Source organism: Callorhinchus milii, unplaced genomic scaffold (genome assembly GCF_018977255.1).
Source record: "Callorhinchus milii isolate IMCB2004 unplaced genomic scaffold, IMCB_Cmil_1.0 Scaffold3, whole genome shotgun sequence".
NCBI classification, from domain to species: domain Eukaryota; kingdom Metazoa; phylum Chordata; class Chondrichthyes; order Chimaeriformes; family Callorhinchidae; genus Callorhinchus; species Callorhinchus milii.
In genome coordinates, this window is record NW_024704744.1 from 76,763,313 (window position 1) to 76,782,932 (window position 19,620).

Below are 19,620 nucleotides of genomic sequence, written 5' to 3' on the forward strand. Positions count from 1 at the left end.
CTGTGGCGGCACGGAAACCCGATTGGAGGGGTTCGTGAAGGGAGTGGCAGGAGAGGAAGGAGCGAAGCTGGGAAGCAACAACTCGTTCCAGGTCCTTGGAGAGGAAAGGGAGAGTTTTTTAAGGATAGGAGTGATGACGGTGGTTTTTAATGGGGTGGGAACAGTACCAGTGGACAGCGAGAGGTTTATGAAGTCTGTGAGTAGAGGGGCAAGGAGGTGAAACTGGGAGGTAAGGAGAGTAGGGATGGGGTTGAGGGAGCAGATGTTCGGTTTCATGCGGGTTATAGTAGTGATGAGAGAGGAGGGGGAGACAGATTCAAAGGTGTGGAGGGAGGGATGGATGGATGGGTAGAGGCCGGGGATGCAGACATGTCTACATCTTGAAAACAAAGAAGATCCTCAGTGTATGCTAGATTCCCTGATCTTAGCTGAAGAAATGCCACGCACACCTCCCCTCCCCCAGCTGCTGGAGGGGGATCATATTTAAGATGCCACATGTGGGAGGGTCGAGCCCAACTGTGATGCCCCACATTCGAATTGTTAGAATTGACAGCTGCCAGTACAAACATAATTTATAATAATCCCTGTATGTGATATATCATGTTGGTGAGATGTCTCAAAGCACTTTATAGGAGTATATTCTAAAGTGGAATTACTTTATTTTGAGGGCGAAACACAGCAGACAATTAATATAATATGAATTGCGCTCAGCATGTGAAGACCAGCTAGCTAACAGCTAGTTGCGATGTTTGTGATAGTTTTCTCAGTGGAGCACAGTTCCCCCCACGGATTTGATTTCAGGCTTATTTCCAGTTTTGCAGCTGAGAGCAGACGTCACTCTGGGGTAGGAGTGGGGGATTCGGATGTTCTGGGGGGAATTCCAGGCGCTCCGGGGGAAGTGGGTGGATGCTGGGCGTTCCAGGGGGAAATCCCAGCGCTTCAGTGACCCAGCACCATCGCACTCATGCTCTCTTCTCCACCATCTGGACAAACCTCCGGATGTCCTCAGCCAACAACCCCGGCTCCTCGAATGCTGCAAAATGACCGCCCCGGGCCATGTAGGAGTAACTGAGCACATTCTTCTGCATCTGCTTCGCCCACACTAGCGGCATGTGTCCCACCTCCTGGGGGAAGGCAGCCAGCCCAGTGGGAATATAGGTCTCGACTCTAGAGGCGGAGAAACAAAAAATAAGAGCTGAGCATTCATAGGAACAGCAGTATGCCATTCAGCCATTCAAGCCTGTTCGGCCATTCGATTAGATAATAATAATAATTCTTGCATTTGATGCAGCACCTTATCAAGTCTTCAAGACTTCACAGGATACACTGTAAAGTGTAATGACTGTATTTTGTGGGTAAAACACGGTAGCCAATTGCGCACAGCAGTGTCCCACAAACAGTCGTGGATTGGATGAACACATTTTCTTTGGAGGGATTATTGTGGAGTCCCATAGCGTAGTGGCCAGCGTGCTCGACTCACAAGTCAGAGGACCCGGGTTCAATTCCCGGGCAGGGCAAAACCCTAGGCAAGCCTCCCCACTACACACACTCAACCCTATACACCCAGCAACAAGCAGGAAAAAATAATTTTGAATCTTAAAAGCGAAACATGGCTCTCCTGTACCTTGACTCCATTTACCAGCCTTTGCTCCATATTCCTTGATACCCAGACCTAACAAAAATCTATCCACCTCAGTCTTGTAAATTTGAATGGATCCAGCATCCACGACCTTTTGGGGGAGAGAGTTCCAGATTTCCACTACCTTCTGTGTGAATAAATTGCTTCCTGATTTGAATCCTAAACGGCCTATCTCTAATTTTAAGATTATGCCTTCTTGTTCTGAATTCCCCCACCAGAGGACATAGTCTCTTTGTATCTAATTCGATATTCAAATAGTGACCATTGAATTAGGTAAGCAAGATGCTTCCCTCCAGAGAGAGAGTGCCTTCCATTCCAACAATAACTGTAATTTCCATGTGTAGGTGGGATGCATGAAATTCTCAGCTTGGCTTGGAAACTGTTAAGCATGGTGATGGGTTTACACATGTGTCAGACACCCGGCTGACAAAAAAAAAGCTGAGCATTGTGTCAAGATTTTGGCTTTAGTTCTATATTTCTTTTGCTGCTGAATTTTGTGGTCTGAAGGTGAAGGAGGTGTTAGTGCTGAGGTCCACTCCACACAGCTTAGTCACAGAGTAAAGCTGCCTCCAGGCTGTCCTTCCAGCACTTCCAGGTCAGCTACAGCACCGGTTAGATACCGAGTAACGGTCCCTCCATTCCTTCGTTTGGGAGAGGAGAGAGGAGGGGGGTGAATGCTGGAATGACTCACTTGCCGTCAATGCGGTCGATGGGGTTCCCCTTCAGATTTTCTGTGTAGAATTGCATGGAGGAGGTAATAGAGCCGGTCACCCAGTAAATCATCACGTTGGTCAGAAGCTCGTCCAGGGTAAATATGCTGCAACAACAACAATTTATATATTGCTTTTCACGTCAGAAAGGCGTCTCAAGGCGTGGACAGTCAAGGATTTGCACCCGAACTGGGGGCTGGGATCAAGAGGGGTGGAGGGCAGGGAGGGTGGGGGTAGAAGGGTTCCACTCGTCCATGCATTCACCTCCCTCCCGACTCGATTATTCAAATGCCCACCTCACCGGGCTCACCAGCTCCACCAGGAAACTGGAGAAACTGAATTTCTGGGTTGGGATGTATCAAAAGATCTAAAGGGGCAAAACAATATAGATCATGACAGGCTGTAACAACTTGTCCAGAATAGTAGAACCGGAGGACACAGCCAGTGATTGAAGGGGGCAAATTCAGAATAAATCTATGTGAACACTATTTCAGTGAGCGAATAGTGAACCTGTGGAACAGGCTCCCTAGAAAGACAGTTGAAGTAGGAAGTGTTGATTTTTCAAACACAGATTAAATAGTTTTCTTTTAGGAAATAACATTATGGGATATAGCGCTTATCGTGCTATACAGATAGCTTGGAACATATGTGCATGCGACCGCCAGGAAGGTGGAAGGCGAACGAGATGGACCTTGATCTTTTTTTGTCTAGCATTTCTTATGTTATGTAGAAACTCCCTTCTCTTTTCGTATAATGTCACAGGATCTTTAACGTCCGCCTGAATATTAGAGTTTTAAGCAAAATAGTTACAGTTGTAAATTAAAAAAATAAGTAATCTGAACTCCAGACATAATAATAATCCTTGCATTTGACACAGCGCTTTTCACGTCTTCTAGACGTCTCAAAACGCTTCACAGAATAGACTGTAATAGAATTAACTATATTTTGTGGGCGAATCAAGGAAGCCAATTGCACACAGCAGTGTCCCACAAACAGTCCTGGATTGAGTGACCAAATTATTATTATTTTTTGAAGGGAACATTACCCCTGCAAAAGCGATCTGCCCATCAACTAACAACCAGGTTCCTACTTACTACTTACTGGTAACCTTTTTTTTCACCCACAAAATACACAAGTCAATTCACTTTACAATATACAGTATTCTGTGAATCGCTTTGAGACAGCTTAAAGACATAAGTGCTATATCAAATGCAAGCATTATTATTATTAAAAGTGATGAGAAGGATTTTGAACTCTATCCTTTGGGGATTATTACAATTTTGTAAGATCTGCCCCTCCCTAGCTGGACTAGAAACAAACTGATTTAAGAAGAGTCCTGTACACATTGCAGGAAAAAAACTCCCCTTTTGGCTACTCACATTATCTTAATCCCAGTCACTCTTAGGACCACTGAAGTCAATGCTGTGCAGTAAAAATGTACATTTGCCCAACTACCTGGGTGCTGTAACAGTTTCTGTTTAACAGTCTCTGGGTAGTTCTGTAAAACGCCAGGACAATCTACACAAAACTGCATTGCCCTCTGGTGGGCTAGGTGTTAATGCACCACTCACCCAACAACAACAACAAGATTACATTGTGTAGCGCCTTTCACGTCGGGAGGACGTCCCAAGGTGCTGGACAGCATTTCAGACCCGAGCTGGGGGTTGGGGGGGAAGGGGGGTGACCGATGGCATGGTCGAAGAGGAGGGTCTTGAGGTGGGACTTGGGAGGCTAAGGAGGAGGGGGTGAGGCGGAGTGACTGGGGGATGGAATTCCAGAGGTTGGGGGCAGAGTGGCTGAAGACTCTCCCGCCAATGGTGGGGCGGGGGACATGGAGCAGGCCAGAGCTGGTTGAGCGGAGGGAACGGGCAAGTTGGTAGGGGGTTAGGAGGTTGCAGAGGTGGGGTGGAGCGAGGCCATGGAGGGCTTTGGAGGTGAGAACCAGGATCTTGAACTGGATCCTCTGAAGGATAAGGAGCCAGTGGAGTTGGGTGAGAGTGGGGGAGATGGGATCATGGCGTTTGGTGCAGGAGAGGACACGGGCTGTAGAGTTCTGGATTATCTGCAGCCTGTGGAGGGAGGAGTTGGGAAGGCGTTTGCATAGTCGAGCCTGGAGGTGATGAAGGCATGAACAAGAGTTTCAGCGGTCTGAGGGGTGAGGTATACAGACTCAGTAATCGGGAGCATGTAAACACTGGCTGATTTGGTGCCTCCTTTAACTCAGGGAGTGCTGAGGCCAATTGTAAGCCTGACTCTTGCCTCTGGTCAAATTCAGTAACTTAGCACAGAGTAGGCAATTGAAATGTTAATGATGGTCACTTGAGTGAGGGGTTAGGGGAAAGATGACCAAAAGCATGTCTTAAAGACATACCACCAAAGAGGGGAGAGAGCGAGAGAGTCAGATTGGGGGATTTTAGTTGGTTAGACTTCAGCAGTATCCAACCCATACTCTGGGGTCCCCAAGCTTTGGTTCATGCCAACCTGTGCCTAATACTTTCTGGAATTAGGTAAGCAGGACGTGTCCCTCCAGGGAGAGTGTGTGCATTCTATTCCAATAATCTGTCTCTGGGATTTCCATGTATAGGTGGGATGACTGCAATTCTCAGGTTGCTTTGGATACGCTTAAGTATGGTGATGGGTTTTTGCACATGTCAGACAGGCTGCTGACCAAAAAGAAAACAGCGTGAGTTAGCTCCTCCCTACTCTCAAGACTTGGCTCCTCGGGTCTGAAACTCGACATTATCTTCACGGTTTCCTCCAACATTTGAATTCTGAACGGACGCATGCTTTTGTCTTCGCTCCCCCGGGCTGGGCGCTCCCCTGCGCCCCACCAACCCTCTCCCATCGGGATGGTCCTGGGAGCCTGGTGGGAAACCAGGAAGCAAACAAGTAACAGTCCGAGGTCCGTGGTGAACAAGAGGAAGAGGAACGTAGTGGGAGTGGAAAGATTTGGAACAACAGGAAATTACATTTGAACTATATAGCACCTTTCAAGTTGGGGAGATGTCCCAAGGCTCTAGACAGTAAAGGATTTGGACCCGAGCTGGGGGTTGGGATCAGGGGCCTGGAGGGCAAGGGTAGGAGGGTGACCGAAGGTGCAGTTGAAAAGGAGGGTCTTGAGACGGGCCTTGAAGGAGACAAGGGAGGGAGCAAAATAGTAAAACAAAATTAGCTCCTCCCTACTCGCAAGACTTGGCTCCTCGGGACTGATACTCGACATTACCTTCACGGTTTCCTCCAACATTTGAATTCTGAACAGACGCACAGTTTTGTCCTCGTTCCTCGAAAATCAGTGTGTCGAAATTACCCCCCCACCACCACCAACTAGAGAACATTCTTCATACAAATTTATAGTTCAGCTGTGGTTGAAGAGATGTACCCCATGTGGGAGGCTTCTCCCACATGGGGTACATCCGGTCACCGGCGGGGTACCCAAGGATCCATCCTTGGCCCCCTCCTCTTTCTGATCTATATGCTCCCTCTTGGGGATGTCCTCCGCAGACATGGGGTACACTTCCACATGTATGCAGATGACACCCAATTCTATTTTTACACCTCTCTTTGCGACCCCCAGTCCCCTGATGTTCTGTCAGCCTGCCTGTCAGATCTCAAGGGCTGGATGAGCGCAAATTTCCTTTAGCCGGACGTCGACAAGACAGAAGCCATACTCTTTGGCTCTCGTCAACGTCTAAAATCTCATGGCTCTCACCTCCTCCACCCACCTGACCGCCCCCTAAAACTCTCCAAACCTGTACGCAACCTAGGCGTCAGGTTCGACCCCCAATTATCCTTCCTCCCCCATATCCGGTCCTTCACCAGCACCGCTTTCTTCCACCTCCGACGCATCGCCCGTCTCTGCCAATACCTCACTCTTAATCCGCTGAAACCCTGGTCCATGCCTTTGTCATCTCTCGGCTGGACTATTCTAATGCCCTCCTCGCCGGTCTCCCATCCACTACCATCCATAAAATCCAGATCATTCCAAACTCTGCCGCCCAGATTCTCACCCGCACCAAACACCGCTCCCAGATCACCCCAGTCCTTGCCAGACTGCACTGGCTGCCTATCCCAGAGAGGATCGATTTCAAGATCCTCACCCTTGTATTCAAGTTCCTGCACTCCTCTGCACCCCCGTACCTCTCTGACCTCTCTCCTCAAAACAGTACCTGTTGCCTTCATTTCTCTGGGTCTGGCCTCCTCCGAGTCCTCCGCTCCACCCTCGGTGGCCATGCCTTCAGCCGCTATGCCTTGAGGCTCTGGAACTCCATTCCTCACTCCCTTCGCCTCGCTCCCTCTTACCTAATTCCAGAATGTATTAAGCTCAGGTTGCCAGCAGCCAAGGCTTAAAGACTCCAGAGTGTGCATTGGGGTAGAACTGGAGTCTAACCAAAAAACTGGATAACTTGTCACTGAGGGCACTGTCTGGAAAGCTTTCCTGCTGCTTGTCCAGCTAGGACCACCCTACCAGTTTGGCGTGCAGTGTTAACAGGAGCTGAGTGGGATGACTCCCTGCCCCTAGTGACTGGTCTGCCCTTCCAGCTCCTGCTATGAGCCAGGCTGACTGTACTGTCATCAGCAGTGCCTTGGAATACTGCAGACCAGGAACCGGACTACCAAGACCGCCACCGAGGGCTCGATTCCGACATTCTGTTGCCAAGCATGTCATTTTGGAGCCAGTTCAGCTTCAAGGAGACCCCACAACCCTTTTATATTTATTCCTTTGAAATATTTGTCTAATTCCTTTTAAAAACTATAGATTCTGATTCAACGATGGGCATTCCATGTCCTAATAATCCTCTGTGTAAATTAAACACTCCTCACCTCTGCCTGGTTTTATTGATGATGATATTAGATCGATGCCTTCTCGGTACCAACTCACCGACCAGTGGCAATAACTTCTCCCTGTGTACCTTTGAAGAGGTCTCTCTGAATATAAATACACAATCACTACACGTAATGTTATTATAATAATAAAGTGTGACTCTAAAGTACTCTGGAATGTTTTATCAGGTACAATTTATTTAGCTGATTAACGATGTATAAATTCTGGTACATCCTCTTGACGTGAAAGATGCTATACAAATGTAATTTGTTGTGTTTGTTGTTATGCCGCTGGGCACATTCCCATAACGTGTATGAGCTTCGGGGCTCCGCTTGCTTCTCTCCATCCTCACCTTTGCTCATACACGTTCCACCGTAGCCACAAACTCGTGGATCTCATCTGCCAGCAACGCCGGCTCCTCGAAGGCTGCGAAGTGGCCTCCGCGGGGCAGGAAGCTGTAGCGCACGATGTTGGGGAATTTCTGCCGCGCCCAGAGTCTGGGTATGTGCAACAGCTCGTGAGGAAACGCTGCGATTCCGGTCGGCACCTGCACGGGTATCCTGAAACATACAACATTCATTAACCCCTCACATACACATAACCCCTCCCTCACACACCCAACAGCTCTCCCCAACCCCAATGCACACCCATCAGCCCCCCCGCCACCCCTCCCCCACCACCCATCCCCCACTCCCACCGCCACCCATCCCCCACTCCCACCGCCGCCCATCCCCCACTCCCACCGCCGCCCATCCCCCACTCCCACCGCCTCCCCTTCATTATACACTTCACACCCATTAACCCATGCCTCTCCACAATGACAATGTCTGTGTGGGTGGGGAAGGATTGCTGTAACATAATAAATAATAAGAGGAGTGTGGAGTAAGGAAACTTGCCGAAGGTTTCACACCACCCAGGAATCAAACCTGGATCCTCTCGCTTGCAAGGCTAATGCTCTAACCATTACCCTAAGGGGCTACACTGTGCCACCTTGAGGCAATCCCTCCCTTCACCCACTCTCGCCCCTCTCCTCACTTCTCATGCAGGTTGTTGCCGATGCCATTTCCCAGATTCTCCTTGTAGAACCTCATGGATGAGGCAATCGTTCCCGACACCCAGTAAATCATGACGTTGGTCAGCAGCTCATCCAATGACAACTTTCTGTGGTGGGTAAGTTCAAAGGTTAAATTACAAGAACTAGGGATATACAGTTTGTAACATAGAACCATCCCAAATCCCTTCCCAGGGAACACCTGTCACGTGTAGCGACTGTGTATTTTATATAAGAAATAGGAGCAGGAGTAGGCCATTCCGCCCCTCGAGCCTGCCCCGCAATTTAATAAGATCATGGCTGATCTTCTAACCTAATTCTATTTACCCACCCTATCCCCATATTCCTTAATCCCTTTAGTTTTTGAAAATCTATCGATCTCAGTCTTGAATATATTCAATGACTGAGCATCCAATGAATTCTATGGTAGAGAATTCCATAAATTCACTACCCTCTGAGTGAAGAAATGTTTCCTCAACTCAGTTCTAAAAGGCTGGCCTTTAATCCTGAGACTATGACCTCTAATTTTAGATTTTCCAACCAGGGGAAACAGTCTCTCACTGTCTACCCTGTCAAGACCCTTAAGAATCTTATAGGTTTCTATAAGATCACTTCTAATTCTTCTAATTTTATAGGCTAATTGGGATATTTTGCGCAAAGCAAGGTGTGAGTGATCAATTTATTATCAGGGATTGTTGGCTCGGTTACTGGGAGAAACTCCCTTTTCTTTGCATATAGTGTCACAAGATCTTTAATGTCCACCTGAACAGACAGACATCATGGGTTGGTTAGTCGATTGGCGGATCGCTTTTCTGGGGGTAATAATCCGTTTTTAAAAAAATCCTGAAGGTGGGAATGAGTGTCTAACCCAACCCCCAATTTCTTCCAGTGCTATAGGGTAGTGGTTAGTGCACTTGCCTCGCTAGCAAGAAGCCCCGGGTCCGATTCCCGTGCAAGGCAAAATATTAGGCAAGTTTCCTTATTCTACACATCTCGGTTTACCTTGTAGTAAGTCGGAACCCGATAGTTAGTTGATTGATGGATCGCTTTCAAAAATTAATAAAAAATAATGATTTTGTCACTCAATCCACAACTGTCTGTAGGACACTGTCGTGCGCAATTGGCTGCCACATTTCGCCCACAAAATACACAGTTAATTCACTTTACAGTATATTCTGTGAAGCACTTTAAGACATCTAAATAACATGACAAGCACTATTTTGTGACAGTTCAAACCTTTTGAGGATTTCGTTTCCAAAGGAGGTACCAAAGCACTAACTTTCTTTTACCAAGAAGCAGAACCACCATCAGTAGGTAAAAATATAGTTGAAGTTTAGGATTAAAATATTTTCTATAAATAATATGCTTCATATGGAAAGAATATAGTTGCACTTTTTACATGTTATAAAGAAAGATATTCAGACCCGTCTTTGCCAACTTGATACTGATGCATTAAATTTCAATTACTAGGTGGAGGGAGCCAACAAAGCAGTATTTTTATGGACTCCCCATGATGTGACACAAATTTGCTTTTTAGTCTCATTCTACATAGAAATTGTTCACATTCCTCAAAATATTCAGAGTAAAAAAATGAAAACATCTCTGTATGTTATTGCAAAATGTCTGGTCCAGGATTCACAAAAATAGTTCACAAGATTGGTTTGAATCAACTAGGCACTTTAGCTCATTTGATCTCATCCTCCCAGAATCCTCAGCCTTTGGTGAATTTACGCATATTCCTAAATGTTATAAAGAGATTTGCATCTATGCTCAGTGATGCCTCTTTCTCCATCCTCTTTATGATTTCAAATTGTTGATCAGAGAAAGTCTATGAATAACCTTTCATCTCATTTGAATTGCTCCTTGTACCACTGGCGAAAGTTGAGGTTGCAGGATCACCAACTGAACCTTATCTGGGCTAGTGAGTCACTTAATTTTCCCTGAAGTAGCAGTATGCCACTCTTCAACTGTCCTACCTTGTTGAGATTATCATTTTGTCTGTACTTAAGTTTGTCCTTTTCCTTTGAAGATTTCACATCATAGTGGAGTCCTGTAGCTCAGTGGTTAGAGCACTCGCTTTGCAAGCGAGAGACCTGAGTTCCATTCCCGGCAGGGCAAAACCTTGGGCAAGTTTCCTTACTCCACACAGAGCCTAATAATAATCCCTCCAAAAAAACAACAATAATAAATTGGTCATTTTCAATCTACGACTGTTTGTGGGACATTGCTGTGCGCAATTGGCTGCCGCGTTCGCCCCCAAATATCAGTCAATTCACTTTACAGTGTGTTCTGTGAAGCGCTTTGGGACGTCCTCCCGACGTGAAAAGCACTATATCAAATTCAAGGATTATTATTATTATTATTATCAAATGCAACGATTATTATAGTCCACATGTTAATTGGTGCTGGGATGAGGTCTCAATACCCCAGTCAAGTGGCGAGTCTTTGCATGTGTGGCCTTGGAATGGATCATCTGCATCCATTCAGACAGTTGAGGTAGAAATTGAGAGAAGTGAACGGAGTAAATTTTCCACTCCTCAAAATTGAGAGGGAGGAAGAGAGGTAGTGAGAGAGGGAAGGAAGGGAGATGGAAAGAAGTGGAATGTATAATAATAATGTCATAATCCTTTTGATAAGCGCCTTATCACGTAATTGAGGCATCTCAAAGCACTTCACAGGATATATTGTAAAGTGAATTGACAGTGTATTTTGTGGCCGGCAGCCAATCATGCACAGCAGTGTCCCCAGACGTGGATTTTTTTTGGAGGGATTTTTACCCATGGAAATCGATCCGCCAATTGACTAAAAACCGGGTTCCCACTTATTGCTAGGTAGAGTAAGGAAGGGGAATGGACGAAGGGAGGAATTAATTGAATAGCTTTCTCTCGGATTGCTACGTCTCACCTCTCCAATCCGCCATCTTCCAGGTCTCGGAATTCTGGATTAATCCAGGTTGAAAACTTCTCCATTATGTAAGCGGCCAGGCCAGCAGGGGAATCGTTCAGCCCAAACCCTGAGGGGAAGGAGGGAGGGAGGTTACATCGAGCACTAATATAGAAAACAATTCAAGAGAAAATACAGATTGTAAAATTTATAATAATAATTCTTACTTTTGATATATCTTTCACAATAAAAAATTTATATAGAGACCCTCATGCAGGGTAGTGTTCCAGAGCGCTTGACATCAGGAAGATGTCTCAAAACACTTCATATGATTTTACCGAAAACTGTAGAGACTGTGTAATTTTGCCAGTTTGTAAACCAGTTTGCGCACAGCCGTTCCACAAATAGCCGTGAAGTGAATGACTAACTTTATTTGGACACTGAGTGAACCTCCCTTTTGTTTTTGACCACCTGAAGAGGCACAGACAGGACCTCAGTTTAACATCTCATTTGAAGGACGGCACCTCTGACAATGTAGTACAATCCAGCACGACAGTGGAGTGTCAGCCTAGACTTGAACCCCAATATTCTGACTCAGCGGTGAGAGTAATACCAACTGAGCCAGGCTGACCTCTGTCTCAGGTTTGTAACTACAATTCGGGTTTGTCTGATTTGCAACTCCACCATTGATGGCCGCACTTTCAGTCACTATGCCCCGATGCTTTGGAACTCTCTCCCTCAATCCCTCCGTCTTGCTCCCTCATTACCCTCTTTAAAATCACGACTGAAGACCTTCCTCTTTGACTGTCCTCCCTCCCTCTGACTCCGCTGCTGTTAAGCGCTCCTTGATGCCCAGCATGAAGGGCGCTATGTATTTGCAAGTTATTACTGTTGTAGCTGGGGTGGGGATTCACGGCTGGGACTGCGGGGAGATTGGGATTTTTCTCACCTATAGTGTCAGGTTTGGTTGCCTGGATGTGTAAGTATCCCGACTCCTTCAGTATGTGGTAAAAGCCTTTCTCCATAAACGGGAACAAGCGCTTCAGATCTTCCTCCTCAAAGCCAAACAAGGCAGGCAAGTGGCGCCCAAACATCAGAGACAGAAGCTGCACTAGCCAACCTTGCGCTAAAGGCACAAAGTTCACATGGAGGCCCCGGACATGACTGTGTGTAAAGTAATAACAATGGCTATTAGTAATGGATTTAATATTCACACACATTCACCCCGCACTCTTGTGGAACTGAACATCCATTAACCCCATCATCGACAGGATCCCTGCCACCATCCTCTGCAAACACATTTCCCCCATTCTTGCCAAGCTCTGAAACCCATTATTTTTTGGGGTTCAGCTGGGTGTCTGACATGCAGAAACCCATCACCGTGCTTAAGAGCATCCAAACCAAATTGAGAATTCCATGATGCCACCTGCACGTGGGAATTCTGGAGACAGATTGTTGGAATGGAATGCGCACTCTCTCTCTGGAGGGACGCCTCCCGCTTACCTAAGTATTAGGCGCAGGTTGGCAAGAGCCAATGCTCGTGGTCCCCAGAGTGTGCGTTGGGGTACTGCTGGAGTCTAACCAGCTAAAAACCACATAGTTTGCCACCAATGGCACTGTCGAGCAAGCTTTCCTGCTGCTTGGACCCAGCTAGGATCACCCTACCTATTAGAGCTGAGTGGAATGACTCCCTGCCCCCAATGCCCTGCTGATGAGCCAGGCTGGTTGAACTGTCATCAGCTGTGCCCTGGAATACTGTGGACCTGCCGGCTGGGGACATGAACTACTGTCACTGCCACAGAGGGCTCAATTCCAACATTCCTTTGCCAAACATGGAACCTTGGGGCCAGTTCAGCTCTTAGGAGACCCCACTTACCTTCCCCTGAGCAGGATAGTCACTAGTTGGTCGTTCAACATCTGACAAACATGGGTTTGAGCCCTCACTAGGTGGATGGCAGGTACCAGGAATTCCCTGAGAGCGTCCCAGTGGCCAACACAGCTCAGCATGAAATGTATGAGGTCATTGCCACCATCTTCCTGTCTGTAGCTCGGACGCACCACTGAGCGAAGTTTCCACCAGTTGGAGGTGCGGAGTTTAAGCAGCAGCTTCAAACCAATCAAGGTGGATTCCAGGCCAAAACTCATTACCCACATCCTCACCAGACTAGAAATGCCTGTCACCTACATCCTCATCAGACCTCCACACTTATCACCCCAATCCTCAACAGGCTCCACTAGCTTCCAGCTCCCCCATTGCTTCTGTAAAATGCTTTGCAATTCCTGTGTGAAAACTGTTGCGGAAGTGTTGTTATTATGAATGGGAATGTTTCAGTCTGAACCCCCTCATTAACCATGTCACATCTTTTAAAGTCACCCATGCCCCGAAATTCCACCTGGATTCAGGCTGTGAGGCCATTTTGTCTTAAAATTTAAGATGGCTCATAAATGTTGAAAGTTCTTCAATTCTCTCTTCATTTGAAAACCTTTGGTTTGGTTTCTTTTTATGAACTGCAGGCAACCGGCTTCCAAACAAAACCTGAATTTATAAACAATCCTAAGCCATCTCAAATTTTGACAACAATATATTAATAATCTTTGCATCTGTTACAGTACCTTTCATATCGGAAAGATGTCTTACATCACTTCACAGGATTTAAATGTATAGAATAATTAATGTATAGAGTAATTATTGTGTATTTTGTAGACGAACACGGCAGTTATTTTGAGCATAGCAAAGTCCCACAAACAGCGGTGAAGTGATATGGTCTGATGGACAAGATTAGATAGAGATCAGTTTGGGGTCTTGGTGTACTGACCTTGAAATAAGACGTTTACACTACGCTGCCTGTTTAGACTGTGAGAAATAATTAATTTCTGCCATTCATGGACTTTGCACGACTCAACTTTCTTTTCTTCTCCACATCCTAGCCATGACCCACTCTGTCTTCCCTAAACTCCATAACATCGCCCGACTCTGCCACTACCTCACCCCTCAGGCCGCTGAAACTCTTGTTCATGCCTTCATCACCTCCAGGTTCAACTATGCAAACGCTCCTCTTGTCAGCCTTACCAACTCCCCTGACCCACCCACCCCACCATTGACCCCAGCTCAGGTCTGAAATGCTGTACACTGTTTAGCGCCCTGGGACATCCTCCCGATGTGAAAGGCTCTATACAAATGTAATCTTGTTGTTGTTGTTGTTGCACTGTGTAAACAGAACGTTTGTTCAATGATTGACTAGAAATAACTCGGGCACGACTTAAAGTGTTACAATGAGGGGGGTGTTATATCAGAGTGCTACTATGAGTGGGATGTTATATAGGAACATAAGAACAGGAGTAGGGCATTCAGCCTCTCAGCCTGTTCTGCCATTCTATTAGATCACAGCTGAATATAATATTAGAGTGTTACAGTGAGGAAGGAACGAAGCATTCGCCTACTTATATCACTATATTAGTTACTACTACTATTAATAATAATTCTTGCATTTGATATAGCACTGTTGAGACGTCTCAAAGCGCTTCTGAGAATACATTGTAAAGTGGATTGACTGTATTTTGTGGGCAAAACGCGGCAGCCAATTGTTCACAGCAGTGTCACACAAACAGGATTGGATTTTGTTGTTTTAACTTTTGGAGGGATTAATGCCCCTGGAAAGCTACAACAAGAAAATTACATTTGTATAATGCCTTTCACATCGGGAGGACGTCCCAAGGCGCTGGACAGTGTACAGCATTTCAGACCTGAGCTGGTGTCAGGGTGGGAGAAGGGAGGGGAAGGGGGGTGGCCGATGGCATGGTCAAAGAGGATTTGACTAACATCACTGTGTACTACTATACTTTATAGTAAATCCTGCAAAGCACAGTGAGATGTTTTGACAAAATGATAAGATGCTTATTTTATTATTTAAATTGGGACTGAAGGAAAGACGGAGAACAAACAAGAATTTACATTTTTATAGCGTCTTATATAGAAAAAGCTTGCCAGACAGAGATATCAGTGGCAAGCTATGTGGTTTTAGCTGGTTAGACTCCAGCAGTTACCCTAACACACACTCTGGGGTATTGGCTGTTGCCAACCTGTGCCTACTATTTCTGGAATTAGGTAAGCAGGATGTCTCCCTCCAGGGAGCGAATTCGCATTCCATTCCAACAATCTATCTCTGGGATTTCCTTTTGTAGGTGTGATGAAATCTAAGTTTTGTTTGGATACTCTGGTGCATGGTGATGGGTTTCTGCATGTCAGACACCCAGGTGAACCCAAAATAAAATTAGTGCCTTTCAAGTTGACTTCACAAATATGACGTGAAAAGAGACATGACCGGGTGGACATACCTAGGAGCCATCTGTGCGATGTTGATGCAGATCATCGAACCCCAATCCCCACCTTGAACATAGAATTTCTGGAAGCCCAGTCTTCGCATTAGTTTATAAAAGATCCGACCAGCACTGACTGTATCAAAACCTGCGGGAGAGGTGGAGATATGACGATAATAATAATAATAATCCTTGCATTTGATATAGCTCCTTATCACATCGTTGAGACACCTCAAAGCGCTTCACAGAATATATTGTAAAGTGGATTGACTGTATATTTTGTGGTTGAAACACGGCAGCCAATTGTGCACAGCAGTGTCCCACAAACAGTTTGAGTGATGAAACTTATTAAATTTTTTTTTAAAATGGGGGATTATTACCCCCGGAAAAGAATCTGCCAATCGACTAATAACTAGGTTCCTACTTACTGCTAGGTAAACAGAGGCTCGTGGAGTAAGGAAACTTGCCTAAGGGTTTGCTCCACCCGGGAATCGAACCAAGGTTCCTCTCGCTTATGAGGCGAACACACTAACCACTGTGCTACAGGACCCCACAATTCGCAAATCTTTCCCAGCATAAATATTAATTTTTACAACACACATACACCCTCCCCCACTGCCATCACTGTGTTGTTGTGACTGAGGAAGCGGGAGCGCTCACCTTTCTTATGTGGGGCCTCGGAGAAGCCGTAGCCAGGGATGGAGGGACAGACAACCTGGAAGACATGCTCCTGGCTCAGGCCATGAGCCTCGGGCTCCGTGAGCAGAGGGAGGATCTTGTAGAACTCGTAGAAGGAGCCAGGCCAGCCATGGACCATCAGTAGGGGTATGGCGTCCCGTTCCCCCGGCAACCGACCCGGCTTCACATGGACAAAGTGCACCTCGATTCCTGCGGGGAAGGGGAGCAAAAGTCACAGGTTAACTGGTGAGGTCAAGGGTCCTGACAGAGAAAAATAATTCCTACCAGATTGGCCTTTCACCACCAGGCGGACATGATCAGCTGTAAATACAGTAACTGAGATTCTCCCACACAACAGCAACTTTACTTCTACAAAATGGCATGGATAACAGCATGGGTTAGGTACAGAGTAAAGCTCCCTCTACACATTCTACTCCCCTGAGATTGAGCCAGGAATAAAGTGGGTTATTGGGGGTGGAATGAGGGGGTCCGTACCTTCAATGCGGGTCTTGAAGTGTGGGAAGCTGTTCAGAATGTCCACCTGCTTCTTCCAGTCAAACTGATTCCTCCAGTAGTCGAGCACCTTCCTCAGGTAATGACTGTTAACCCCGTAGTGGAAGCGGGCATCCTCCAAGGGTGGGGTCAGGCGGGTGGCATCCAGCCGGTGGTGAAGGTCCTGGGGAAAGGAAGTGTAATATTACTGGGTGTGAGGGTGGAAACGAGAGATATCAGAATCAATGTGAATTGAGCTCAGCCATAATAAATTATAATAATAATCCTTGCATTTGATGCAGGGCCTTATCACATTGATAGGATATCTCAAAATGCTTCACAGGATTTACTTTGAAAAGAATTTACTGTGTATTTGTAAGCAAACCCAGCAGCATAATTGCACACAGGAATTTAAAGCCATTGAATGAGTGAACAATTTTATTTGGGGGATTGTTGGCCAGGAAACTGGAGGAGAGAAACTCTCTTCTCTTTTCGAATAGTGCCACGGGATCTTTAACGTCCATCTGAACAGGCAGACAGGACCTTGGTTTAATATCTCATCCAAAGGACAGCATCTCCACCAATGCAACAACACCCCTGTGCTGCACTGGATCAAATTCCCGATGTGGAATTTGATCCCAATCATTACCCAGACAGCACAAGAGAACAATTTCAGAGAAGAGAAAGATGTAAACAGTGGAGATCCAAGGCTAATTGTGGACCTTCAGTTCATGCCCCTACACTCACCTTCAACTCTTCCTCAGAAGTCTCCACCCGGAATGGACAGACACTCTCATCCTCCTCGCTGTCAGGCCGCTGGCCGGGTCCCCACCACCCATCCCCCATAGGTAGGGTCTGCTTTTCCCTCCTGAACACCAGCAGGTAAATGAGAGATGCAGCAGCCACAGTCAAAACCAACTCCAGCAGCATGGTGCCTAAATAAACAATAATAATCCTTGTATTTGATACAGTGCCTTATTACATTGTCAAGACTTTTCAAAGCTCTTCACAGGTTATACTGGAAAGCGAGTTGATTGTGTACAGCAGCATCCCGCAAACACGCATGCTGACATCCACTATAATAATAGTACTTAATAATCAAGAATTATAACCGTAACTTGTATTTATACAGTACACCTCACCCAGGATCGTGTCCCATAGTGCTTGAGCGTGACGCCAAGCTGGAGGGAGAGGGGAGGAACCGAAAGCACGGTTGAAGAGGAAAGTCTAGGGGTGACCTGAAGATGGGGAAGGAATGGGCAAGGCAGATGGATAGAGGGAGAGTATTCTAGAGTTTGGGGTATAGTGGCTGAAAGCGCAGCACCGATGGTGGAATGGAGGGAATGAGGGGCAAGCAGGAGGCCGGAGCTAGCAGCTTATGGAGTAAGCGGGTCGGAGAGATAGGGAGGTGCCAGGCATGAAGGGATTTGAAGACGAGTGTGAGGATCTTGAAATCGATCCGTTCGGTGATAGGAAGCCAGAAGCCAGAGGGGTGTACGATGGCATTTAATATATAATTAGTTTGGGGGTTTTGGGAGAAAGGAGGAGGAAAAGCCTAACCAGTAGTGTGTAGGTTAAACTAGACAAACAGTGGGTGTTTGTGTCTGCGTCAGAGGCCTGGATCAGTTGTTCCGTCAGTCAGCTTGAATTCACTCAAAGCACAGGATAGAATAAAAGATATTTGCGTGGAAAAAAAANCTTACAAAAGTCAAATAATTTGCACGAGGTGTCCGGTTGCTCAGGGCAGGAATGTCAACAGAATCGTCTGTGCGAGTCGTCACTGCCCCTCTAATTGCTGAGGTCAGGGTGTAAGAAGCACAGTGTGTTTTTCAATGTGTTCCTGGCACTGGCCTCAGATTAGCTCTCACGAGGCACCCACTCAACTGTTCAAAGATTAACTTCAGAAAAAATGGCTCCTCACACCAGCTGACTGAGTCACCCACCCAGTTGCTAAATCCCCAGTTATTTCAGAAATGATTGCTCCATTAACTGTTTCCTAGCATTTGGCAAAACTGGTGTCTCTGTCCCTCTCCCACTTGTTTATGTCGATGGAATGCAGATTCAGGGCAACAGAGTTAACACGCAGAGCTGCTTTACCATAAGGAATTTAATCATTCCAGTTCTTTTTCTTTCCCCTATTTCCTACTCTCACTTCGGGGTCAGATGGTTTTAGATTAAAGAGGCACATAGGGACTTTGAATTCAGTGTGGGGACTTTAATCCAGTGCATTATTGGAGGGGGAGCACTCAATTTCCAGAGGTGCAGGCTGCTTGCAGTTTGTAAAATGGATTCTGCAGTTTCCCACAATAAACAAAGTCTTAGTTAATTAGGGTAGAATGTTTTGACATAAGATGCTCTGAAGAGGTTTTTCTTCTGTTTCACTCACAAAATATGCAGTCAATCCACTTTACAGTACTGTAAATTCGGTGAAGCGCTTTGAAACATCTCAACAACATAAGGCGCTATATCAAATGCAAGGATTGTTATTATTCTTTATGGTGTTGACTCTGTAGGTTATAGTCTTATAATTGTTGCACTTTATATAGCACTAAAGTTGAAACAGCTCAAAGTACTTTATAGATATTTCTGTAACGTGTAGGAAAACGTGGGAGCCACACATAAAACAGCAAGGTGCCATAAACATAAAACTCTCTTTCCCCTGTCCCCTCCTGCTCCCAGGCAATCAGAATTGAGAATTGTGTGAGGCTGATTTTCAGGGAAGCCATGATCAGAATTGGCAAATGGAAAATAATAAAACGGAATTCAGTCGGTCAACCAACCAGTCAGTTAGTCAGTCGGTTGGTCTTACGTCTGAAGCCTCTCTGGTCCAAGGCTTTGTATAATGGCACCACTCCTGTAGCTTAGTGATTAGAGAACTCGCCTCGCAAGCAGGAGGACCTGGGTTCGATTCCGGGGCAGGGCGAACCGTTGGGCAACAACAAAATTATATTTGTATAGCGCCTTTCACGTCAGGAGGACGCCGCAAAGTGCTGGACAATCAATGTTTTGGACATGAGGTGGGGGTCGG

The 19,620-nt window shown here is 46.2% G+C and overlaps 2 protein-coding genes across 2 annotated transcripts; both read right to left on the reverse strand.

Moving 5' to 3' along the window:
* Positions 1 to 672: 672 nt before the first annotated feature.
* LOC103181610 (epoxide hydrolase 1-like) lies at positions 673 to 3,883 on the reverse strand. The gene is made up of 3 exons (XM_007898227.2): positions 3,729 to 3,883; positions 2,331 to 2,456; positions 673 to 1,167 (listed from the first exon to the last, which is right to left on the reverse strand). Exons 1-3 carry the CDS (start codon positions 3,881 to 3,883, stop codon positions 963 to 965), a joined length of 486 nt encoding a protein of 161 aa, XP_007896418.1. The 3' UTR covers positions 673 to 962.
* A 3,473-nt stretch (positions 3,884 to 7,356) lies between these two features.
* On the reverse strand, positions 7,357 to 18,440 carry LOC103181611 (epoxide hydrolase 1-like). Its single transcript, NM_001292264.1, has 9 exons — positions 18,296 to 18,440; positions 17,340 to 17,527; positions 16,596 to 16,776; positions 16,083 to 16,310; positions 15,441 to 15,570; positions 12,055 to 12,269; positions 11,127 to 11,235; positions 8,207 to 8,332; positions 7,357 to 7,731 (listed from the first exon to the last, which is right to left on the reverse strand). Exons 2-9 carry the CDS (start codon positions 17,520 to 17,522, stop codon positions 7,530 to 7,532), a joined length of 1,374 nt encoding a protein of 457 aa, NP_001279193.1. The 5' UTR covers positions 17,523 to 17,527; positions 18,296 to 18,440; the 3' UTR covers positions 7,357 to 7,529.
* Between the last annotated feature and the right edge of the window lie 1,180 nt (positions 18,441 to 19,620).